General features: G+C 39.4%; 1 protein-coding gene across 4 annotated transcripts in view; it reads right to left on the reverse strand.

Moving 5' to 3' along the window:
* kif1aa (kinesin family member 1Aa) overlaps window positions 1–11,095 on the reverse strand; it is a 132,107-nt gene continuing 121,012 nt past the window's right edge. For 2 of the 4 annotated variants that reach the window (XM_062038687.1, XM_062038685.1), the window contains 9 exons: window positions 10,020–10,081; window positions 9,810–9,955; window positions 9,437–9,586; window positions 9,290–9,361; window positions 9,111–9,232; window positions 6,245–6,397; window positions 5,992–6,184; window positions 5,803–5,921; window positions 2–3,110 (listed from right to left, as the gene is read on the reverse strand). In XM_062038687.1, the coding sequence (XP_061894671.1) occupies window positions 3,068–3,110; window positions 5,803–5,921; window positions 5,992–6,184; window positions 6,245–6,397; window positions 9,111–9,232; window positions 9,290–9,361; window positions 9,437–9,586; window positions 9,810–9,955; window positions 10,020–10,081 (1,060 nt within the window). In that variant the 3' untranslated portion in view covers window positions 2–3,067. Of the gene's footprint in view, window positions 3,111–5,802; window positions 5,922–5,991; window positions 6,185–6,244; window positions 6,398–9,110; window positions 9,233–9,289; window positions 9,587–9,809; window positions 9,956–10,019; window positions 10,082–11,095 lie in introns of all 4 variants that reach the window. The other 2 variants (XM_062038688.1, XM_062038686.1) reach the window with 2 other exon arrangements.

Genomic DNA, 11,095 nt, shown 5'->3' on the forward strand with positions numbered 1-11,095 from the left:
CGGGACTGCTTGTATCACACATGATACCACACCCAAGTAAACAGTCTGCAGGACTGCTTGTATCGCGCATGATATCACACCCAAGTAAACAGTCTGCAGGACTGCTTGTATCGCACATGATATCACACACAAGTAAACACACTGCAGGACTGCTTGTATCGCACATGGTATCACACACAAGTAAACACACTGCAGGACTGCTTGTATCGCACATGATATCACACACAAGTAAACACACTGCAGGACTGCTTGCATTGTCATTTGAAGTTGCAGTTACAGTCCTGGACGTTAGATGGCAGTAGTCTATAGTTTATTCTGTGTTTTTATGGTTTTTGTTGCGCCCTAAAAAGTGTTAATACTGCAAGTATCGCATTTATAACACAACAGTTTGATTGTAACGTGCATCTTGGTTGTAGTTCACAAATGTGGGAGGTGTTGAAATTGCCATGTAAAATCGCTAATGCTAATCAGTACCCAGCAGGCACGAGACATTGTATACAACGTTGATTATACGTACACGTCCTTTAAAACTGACTTCGAAACAACGTTGCAAAATAGTTGTATTTGTAAATTGAGACATGGTTGATGTCCAACGTTGGATCCACGCTGTTGGTTAGGAAATGACCAAAATTCAATGATTAAATCAACGTGAGAACCCAACATTGATTAAACGTCGTCAAGAAGCATGTTGTTTCAACGTTGTATTTGTGTTGGGAAATGACCAAAATTCAATGTCAAATCAACATCAAAACCCAACATTGATAAAACGTCGTCAAAAAGCATGTTGTTTCAACGTTGTATTTGTGTTGTAGAATATTGGTTGGGAAATGACCAAAATTCAATGTCAAATCAACGTCAGAACCCAACATTGATTAAAAGTCGTCAAAAAGCATGTTGTTTCAACGTTGTATTTGTGATGTAGAATATTGGTTGGGAAATGACCAAAATTTAAAATAAACGTTGTCAAAAAGCATGTTGTTTCAACGTTGTATTTGTGTTGTAGAATATTGTTCAGGAAATGACCAAAATTTTAATAACCGTTGTCATAAAGTATGTTGTTTCAACGTTGTATTTGTGTTGTAGAATATTGTTTAGGAAATGACCAAAATTTTAATAAACGTTGTCAAAAAGCATGTTGTTTCAACGTTGTGTTTGTGATGTAGAATATTGTTTAGGAAATGACCAAAATTCAATGGTTAAATCAACGTGAGAACCCAACATTGATTAAACGTCGTCAAAAAGCATGTTGTTTCAATGTTGTATTTGTTTTGTACAATATTGGTTGGGAAATGACCAAAATTTTAATAAACGTCGTCAAAAAGCATGTTATTTCAATGTTGTATTTTTGTTGTAGAATATTGGTTGGGAAATGACCAAATTTCAATGGTCAAATCAACGTCAGAACCCAACATTGATTAAAAGTCGTCAAAAAGCATGTTGTTTCAACGTTGTATTTGTGATGTAGAATATTGGTTGGGAAATGACCAAAATTCAAAATAAACGTTGTCAAAAAGCATGTTGTTTCAACGTTGTATTTGTGATATAGAATATTGTTTAGGAAATGACCAAAATTTTAATAAACATTGTCAAAAAGCATGTTGTTTCAACGTTGTATTTGTGATGTAGAATATTGTTTAGGAAATGACCAAAATTCAATGGTTAAATCAACGTGAGAACCCAACATTGATTAAACGTCGTCAAAAAGCATGTTGTTTCAACGTTGTATTTGTGATGTAGAATATTGGTTGGGAAATGACCAAAATTTAAAATAAACGTTGTCAAAAAGCATGTTGTTTCAACGTTGTATTTGTGTTGTAGAATATTGTTCAGGAAATGACCAAAATTTTAATAAACGTTGTCATAAAGTATGTTGTTTCAACGTTGTATTTGTGTTGTAGAATATTGTTTAGGAAATGACCAAAATTTTAATAAACGTTGTCAAAAAGCATGTTGTTTCAACGTTGTATTTGTGATGTAGAATATTGTTTAGGAAATGACCAAAATTCAATGGTCAAATCAACGTGAGAACCCAAGATTGATTAAACGTTGTCAAAAAGCATGTTGTTTCAACGTTGTATTTGTTTTGTAGAATATTGGTTGGGAAATGACCAAAAGTCAATGGTCAAATCAACATCACAACCTGACATTGATTTAGCGTCGTCAAAAAGCATGTTGTTTCAACGTTATGTTCGAGTCGCTCGACGTCAGGACCTCATTCAACCAATTCTCAACGTTGTTTCAATGTCTTGTGCCTGCTAGCTAGCACGTCAATAGCAAAGACAATGTATATTAGCATCAAGCTAGCGCATTTTCAGAGTACCGGAGCCTTACTTAACGTCATGTTGGAGCGTTTTTGTTTTTTTTAGTCAATTTCTTTTGCAAAAACGACCGAGAGGTAGTTTGGCTGAGTCTGCTCTCAGTGCTGCTGGAGTGATCGCCAAACTGGTACCCTAACTTGGTCAATTGGACGGGGGGGCGGGGGGGGATTTGGTGGGTGCCATGCCAGGAGCAGACATGGCTCGCTGTTGGACAGAAGAGAAGATGAAGGTCGCAGCATGAAGGTCACAGACTGACAACACCCTTGATCAGAGGCAAACTGAAGCGAGAGAGAGAGAGAGAGAGAGAGAGAGAGAGAGAGAGAGAGAGAGAGAGAGAGAGAGAGAGAGAGAGAGAGAGAGAGAGAGGCACTGCATGACATTATTCTGCTGACTCGGCCAAACTGAAAAGCGGACGTTTCCCGCGGGTGGCCGACGTGACGGAGGGAAACAGCGACGAGCTTCTTACAAAGTGCAGTGTGCAGAAATTGCACCGTACTTTAGAAATATAAATGTCTTTGTAAATAAATCCATGCGGGAATAAATAAGCGAGGCAGGTAAAGAAAAAGGAGGTGTGGAGCAGCGAGAGAAGAGAATCATGCCCCAGGACAACAACTACATCACCACACGTATGACAGGGACGCCTCGTCCTCGCCGCCGGGTGGGCCTTCGTGGTCGCGGGGGAGGGGCTTTCTATGTACAAGTCAAGTCTTTGTCATGACCCCCCCCCCGGACCCCTTTGCCCTTGGTCCTCACATCCTCATCTGTCCCACTCGTCTTCTGGACAACTTTGACCTGCAGGAGGACAAAGAAACGTGTCACGGATCATTCTAGAAAAACACGCCATGATAAAAGCTAGGAGACGGAGGACATTCTTCAATCCTCATGGAAGACAAAAACAAATGTTTGTCTTTTTCTACGCATTCAAATTGATGAAATACAAATACAAGAAGTACAGTCGTGGTCAAAAGTTGACATACACTTGTAAAGAACATCATGTCATGGCTGTCTGGAGTTTCCAATCATCAAAAGTGGTCAAAAGTATACATACAGCAATGTTAATATTTGCTTCCATGTCCCTTGGCAAGTTTCACTGCAATAAGGCGCTTTTGGTAGCCATCCACAAGCTTCTGCTTGAATTTGTGTGTGTATATACAGTATATATATACACATAGTGTGTTAACATCTGGCAACACAAAAAAAACCCCAAAAAACTAGAACTAGCACGCATATATCTAAAAAAGGGCTTTTTTTAAAAAAAGAAGGGTTTTTAAGCCTTTTTTAAAAGCATCCACAGTCTGTGGCGCCCTCAAGACTACTCTTTACCCGATGTTCCCTGCCAGGAGAGGGTTGAAGGCATACAGCCAGTCATGCATGTCCTTGTTGTTACAAGCTGTAATAATAATAATAATAATAATAATAATAATAATAATAATAGATTTTATTTGTAAAAAAGCACTTTCCATTGAGCAAACAACCTCAAAGTGCTACAGTGTATTAAAAAAATAAATAAAAAGATAATAAAAATAAAACAAAATAAAAACTACAACTAGCACGCATATATCTAAAAAAAAGGCTTTTTTCAAAAGAAGGGTTGTTAAGCCTTTTTTAAAAGCATCCACAGTCTGTGGCGCCCTCAGGTGGTCAGGGAGAGCGTTCCACAGACTGTAGCTGTACACTAACTACTCTTTACCTGATGGTCCCTGCCAGGAGAGGGTTGAAGGCATACAGCCAGTCATGCATGTCCTTGTTGTTACAAGCTGTAATAACAATAATAATGATAATAATAATAATAATAATAATTATAATAGATTTTATTTGTAAAAAAGCACTTTCCATTGAGCAAACAACCTCAAAGTGCTACAGTGTATTTAAAAAAATAAATAAAAAGATAATAAAAACAAATAAAAATAAAAACTAGAACCAGCACGCATATATCTAAAAAAAAAAGGCTTTTTTTAAAAGAAGGGTTTTCAAGCCTTTTTTAAAAGCATCCACAGTCTGTGGCGCCCTCAGGTGGTCAGGGAGAGCGTTCCACAGACTGTAGCTGTACACTGACTACTCTTTACCGAATGGTCCCTGCCAGGAGAGGGTTGAAGGCATACAGCCAGTCATGCATGTCCTTGTTGTTACAAGCTGTAATAATAATAGATTTTATTTGCATAAAAGCACTTTCCATTGAGCAAACAACCTCAAAGTGCTACAGTGTATAAAAAAAATAAATAAAAAGATAATAAAAATAAAAACTAGAACTAGCACGTATATATCTAAAAAAAGGCTTTTTTAAAAAGAAGGGTTTGTAGCCTTTTTTTAAAAGCATCCACAGTCTGTGGCGCCCTCAGGTGGTCAGGGAGAGCGTTCCACAGACTGTAGCTGTACACTGACTTTTCTTTACGTGATGGTCCCTGCCAGGAGATAGTTGAAGGCATACAGCCAGTCATGCATGTCCTTGTTGTTACAAGCTGTAATAATAATAATAATAATAATAATAATAATAATAATAATAATAATAATAGATTTTATTTGTAAAAAAGCACTTTCCATTGAGCAAACAACCTCAAAGTGCTACAGTGTATTAAAAAAATAAATAAAAAGATAATAAAAATAAAAAATAGAACTAGCACGCATATATCTAAAAAAAAGAGGCTTTTTTTAAAAGAAGGGTTTTTAAGCCTTTTTTAAAATCATCCAGTCTGTGGCGCCCTCAGGTGGTCAGGGAGAGCGTTCCACAGACTGTAGCTGTACACTGACTACTCTTTACCTGATGGTCCCTGCCAGGAGAGGATTGAAGGCATACAGCCAGTCATGCATGTCCTTGTTGTTACAAGCTGTAATAATAATAATAATGATAATAATAATAATAATAATAATAATAATAATAATAATTATAGATTTTATTTGTAAAAAAGCACTTTCCATTGAGCAAACAACCTCAAAGTGCTACAGTGTATTAAAAAAAAAAAAAAAAAAGATAATAAAAACAAATAAAAATAAAAACTAGAACTAGCACGCATATATCTAAAAAAAAGGCTTTTTTTAAAAGAACGGTTTTTAAGCCTTTTTTAAAAGCATCCACAGTCTGTGGCGCCCTCAGGTGGTCAGGGAGAGCGTTCCACATACTGTAGCTGTACACTGAGTACTCTTTACCTGATGGTCCCTGCCAGGAGAGGATTGAAGGCATACAGCCAGTCATGCATGTCCTTGTTGTTACAAGCTGTAATAATAATAATAATAATAATAGATTTTATTTGTAAAAAAGCACTTTCCATTGAGCAAACAACCTCAAAGTGCTACAGTGTATTAAAAAAATAAATAAAAAGATAATAAAAATAAAAACTAGAATTAGCACGCATATATCTAAAAAAAAAGGCTTTTTTAAAAAGAAGGGTTTTTAAGCCTTTTTTAAAATCATCCACAGTCTGTGGCGCCCTCAGGTGGTCGGGGAGAGCGTTCCACAGACTGTAGCTGTACACTGCCTACTCTTTACCTGATGGTCCCTGCCAGGAGAGGGTTGAAGGCATACAGCCAGTCATGCATGTCCTTGTCACTGCCAGCTTGAAGTAATATCCCACGATGCTCCGTGCACACAGCAAAGGTGTTGGGGGTCTGCATTGAGTAGATACAGGTGCACACGTTAGAAGACGAAGCCCGCCGTGTGGGAGATTGTTCCACACACCTTCAGCATGGCCTGCTGGTCCTCACTGTACTCCACCTGAGCGGAGGACAGATTGAGGATGGCGCGCTCCACGCCGTCACGCTCCGTGTTGTAAATGTAGACGTAGGGCCGGCGCACCACCACGTAGCGCTTCACCCAGCTGTTGGTGTGCGGATCCAAGAAGTGCAGATAGCCTTTCTTGGACACGATGGGGCTGAGGACAACACTTGTGTTAGAGCCTTGGCGGAGGTCCACACTCTCACAGCTGCCTCACCTGACTCGGATCTCCTGGATGTCAGGGACAAATCTACGGATGCGAGGTTTCTCTTCACACGTCTTGGGGTCTGCGTCCTGCTGCGTGTCGGGACCCGCGTCCTGCTGCGTGTCGGGACCCGGGCTGACGGCACGGGAGCGAAGAGCGGGAGGTCTGCAAAAGCATGTATCTATCAATCAATCAATCAATCAAAAACTCAACCCAATGGGATGACAATGAGAAACTTTGGGGGGACCGCGGATGTGGGGACCCCCCCTGGGCGACCGGTGCAATGGACGTCGAGTGGATTATATTGTGAGAGTCCAGACCATAGTGGATCTAACATAATAGTGTGAGAGTCCAGTCCATAGTGGATCTAACATAATAGTGAGAGTCCAGTCCATAGTGGATTTAACATAATAGTGTGAGAGTCCAGTCCATAGTGGATCTAACATAATAGTGTGAGAGTCCAGTCCATAGTGGATCTAACATAATAGTGTGAGAGTCCAGTCCATAGTGGATCTAACATAATAGTGTGAGAGTCCAGTCCATAGTGGATCTAACATAATAGTGAGAGTCCAGTCCATAATGGATCTAACATAATAGTGAGAGTCCAGTCCATAGTGGATCTAACATAATAGTGTGAGAGTCCAGTCCATAGTGGATCTAACATAATAGTGGGAGAGTCCAGTCCATAGTGGATCTAACATAATAGTGAGAGTCCAGTCCATAGTGGATCTAACATAATAGTGTGAGAGTCCAGTCCATAGTGGATCTAACATAATAGTGGGAGAGTCCAGTCCATAGTGGATCTAACATAATAGTGAGAGTCCAGTCCATAGTGGATCTAACATAATAGTGAGAGTCCAGTCCATAGTGGATCTAACAAAATAGTGAGAGTCCAATCTATAGTGGATCTAACATAATAGTGTGAGTCCAGTCCATAGTGGATCTAATAGTGAGAGTCCAGTCCATAGTAGATCTAACATAATAGTGAGAGTCCAGTCCATAGTGGATCTAACATAATAGTGAGAGTCCAGTCCATAGTGGATCTAACATAATAGTGAGAGTCCAGTCCATAGTGGATCTAACATAATATTGTGAGAGTCCAGTCCATAGTGGATCTAACATAATAGTGAGAGTCCCGTCCATAGTAGATCTAACATAATAGTGAGAGTCCAGTCCATAGTGGATCTAATAGTGAGAGTCCAGTCCATAGTAGATCTAACATAATAGTGAGAGTCCAGTCCATAGTGGATCTAACATAATAGTGAGAGTCCAGTCCATAGTGGATCTAACATAATAGTGAGAGTCCAGTCCATAGTGGATCTAACATAATAGTGAGAGTCTAGTCCATAGTGGATCTAATAGTGAGAGTCCAGTCCATAGTAGATCTGACATAATAGTGAGAGTCCAGTCCATAGTGGATCTAACATAATAGTGAGAGTCCAGTCCATAGTGGATCGAACATAATAGTGAGAGTCCAGTCCATAGTGGATCTGACATAATAGTGAGAGTCCAGTCCATAGTGGATCTAACACAATAGTGAGAGTCCAGTCCATAGTGGATCTAACATAATAGTGAGAGTTTAGTCCATAGTGGATTTAACATAATAGTGAGAGTCCAGTCCGTAGTAGATCTAACATAATAGTGAGAGTCCAGTCCATAGTGGATCTAACATAATAGTGAGAGTCCAGTCCATAGTGGATCTAACATAATAGTGAGAGTCCAGTCCATAGTGGATCTAATAGTGAGAGTCCAGTCCATAGTAGATCTAACATAATAGTGAGAGTCCAGTCCATAGTGGATCTAACATAATAGTGAGAGTCCAGTCCATAGTGGATCTAACATAATAGTGAGAGTCCAGTCCATAGTGGATCTAACATAATAGTGAGAGTCTAGTCCATAGTGGATCTAATAGTGAGAGTCCAGTCCATAGTAGATCTAACATAATAGTGAGAGTCCAGTCCATAGTGGATCTAACATAATAGTGAGAGTCCAGTCCATAGTGGATCTAACATAATAGTGAGAGTCCAGTCCATAGTGGATCTAACATAATAGTGAGAGTCTAGTCCATAGTGGATCTAATAGTGAGAGTCCAGTCCATAGTAGATCTGACATAATAGTGAGAGTCCAGTCCATAGTGGATCTAACATAATAGTGAGAGTCCAGTCCATAGTGGATCGAACATAATAGTGAGAGTCCAGTCCATAGTGGATCTGACAGAATAGTGAGAGTCCAGTCCATAGTGGATCTAACACAATAGTGAGAGTCCAGTCCATAGTGGATCTAACATAATAGTGAGAGTTTAGTCCATAGTGGATTTAACATAATAGTGAGAGTCCAGTCCGTAGTAGATCTAACATAATAGTGAGAGTCCAGTCCATAGTGGATCTAACAAAATAGTGTGAGAGTCCAGTCCATAGTGGATCTAATAGTGAGAGTCCAGTCCATAGTGGATCTGACATAACAGTGAGAGTTTAGTCCATAGTGGATCTAACATAATAGTGAGAGTCCAGTCCATAGTGGATCTAACATAATAGTGAGAGTTTAGTCCATAGTGGATCTAACATAATAGTGAGAGTCCAGCTTTTTATGACACACGTTGCATCCATCAACGCTTTTGGGGTTTGTATTTACTGTACATATATATATATATATATATATATATATATATATATATATATATATATATATATATATATATATATATATATATATATATATTATTAGTATATCTATTATTATTAGACTACAGCACACATGTGTCATGTATATATTATTAGTATATCTATTATTATTAGACTACAGCACACATGTGTCATGTATATATTATTAGTATATCTATTATTATTAGACTACAGCACACAGGTGTCTGAGGGCTGACCTGAGTTCAGCGTTGCTATAGCAACCCTCCACCAGGGAAGGGCAGGTGGAGGAGGGTGTGATGGTGTTGAGGGCGGAGACGGAGGCGGAGTCTCCGAGCGTGGTGACGGACATCTGCGATATCTGCACAAAAGGAGTGTTAGCGTGGCGACAGGAAGTGGCGTGTTGAAGAGGAAGTACCTTGCTCTCACTGGCGCTGACACACAGGTGGCGGTGGTCCCGGTCGAAGGAGTGAGACAGCAGGCGCAGACACTGCGTGGACAAAGTTTCTTCACATTTACCTGCCGTATCCTGGCAACAGACGGGAGAGTGTGAGCGAGGCACAACCTTCATGGCGAGCTGGCGCTGCCTCTCGCTGGTGAGCTCCGAAGCGCCGGCCACATCCGGCTGGTGGCTGAGAAGTTCTTCTGTGTTAGCGTCCAGCAGGGTGGACTCCAGCTTCTCTCTCAGCAGGAGGAAATGTTTGGTCTTCTCCACCTGAAACATCAGTCCTTGTTAGCAGACATCTTTGGAGACTGATGGAGTGTCCAACTCTCTCCACTGAGGGTCCACACTCAGAACAATCTCTCAAAACCAGTCTGTATAAAGTAAACTTGTTCGTGTTCAATTTCACCGGTTTGCTCTGTTATTCCACTTGTTGATGGGTTTTTTTTCAATAATATTTGGAGAAACCCCTCCCGCTGTGTATGTGTGCGCTCACGTCTTGAAGCAGGCTGAGTTTCTCCAGCTCCCACTGGTGCTCCAGGATCAGGCTGTCGCTGCGAGGCCTCCACCCGGCCAGGTTCTCCTCCCCGCGCACGTACGCCACCGAGGTGTCCAGCACCCGCCTGCGTCGTCTCTGCATGCCTGCCGGGGGAAGCCTTAGATTGACGGAACGTTCCAGCAGGGCGCCTGTAACCTGGACTCTTACCTGGACTTCCTGCGTCGGCCAGGTTGCACAAGCTGACCTCGTACACGCCGCTGACACGGTTCCTGCAGGAGAAGAAGTTGTCAAGCGGAGGCCAGGATGCATCATGAGGACAAAAGTGATAAAAGTGATGAAACTGTTAAAACTGATAAAAGTGATAAAAGCTGATAAAAGTGTTAAAAGTGATCAAACTGATAAAAGTGATAAAAGCTGATAAAAGTGATAAAAGTGATCAAACTGATAAAAGTGATCTAACTGGTAAAAGTGATCAAACTGATAAAACTGTTGAAACTTTTAAAACTGTTGAAACTGATGAAAGGGATCAAACTGATAAAAGTGATCAAACTGATAAAAGTGTTAAAAGTGATCAAACTGATAAAAGTGTTAAAAGTGATAAAAGCTGACAAAAGTGTTAACAGTGATCAAACTGATAAAAGTGATCAAACTGATAAGTGATAAAACTGATGAAACTGTTAAAACTGTTGAAACTGATGACAGTGATAAAAGTGATAAAAACTGATAAGTGTTAAAAGTGATAAAAGTGATAAAACTGATAACAGTGATCAAAGTGATCAAGCTGATAAAAGTGTTAACAGTGATCAAACTGATAAAAGTGATAACAGTGATGAAAGTGATGAAACTGTTGAAAGTGATGAAAGTGATACAAGTGAAACAAGCTGATAAAAGTGACAAAAGGGATCAAACTGATAAAAGTGATAAAATTGATAGAAAATGAGATCAAATTGATAAAAGTGTTAAAAGTTATCAAAAAGTGATCAAACTGATAACAGTGATAAAAGTTATGAAAGTGATAAAAGTGATACAAATGACAAAAGTGATACAAGCTGATAAAAGTGATAAAAGTGTTAAAAGTGATCAAACTGATAAAAATGATCAAACTGATAAAAGTGACCAAATTGATAAAAGTGACCAAATTGATAAAAGTGATAAAAATGATAAAAGTGATACAAGCTGATAAAAATGATAAAAGTGATACAAGCTGATAAAAGTGATAAAAGTGATAAAAGTGTTAAAAGTGATAAAATTGATAGAAAATGAGATCAAATTGATAAAAGTAT

The sequence above is a fragment of the Entelurus aequoreus genome, linkage group LG27 (genome assembly GCF_033978785.1).
Source record: "Entelurus aequoreus isolate RoL-2023_Sb linkage group LG27, RoL_Eaeq_v1.1, whole genome shotgun sequence".
NCBI lineage: Eukaryota > Metazoa > Chordata > Actinopteri > Syngnathiformes > Syngnathidae > Entelurus > Entelurus aequoreus.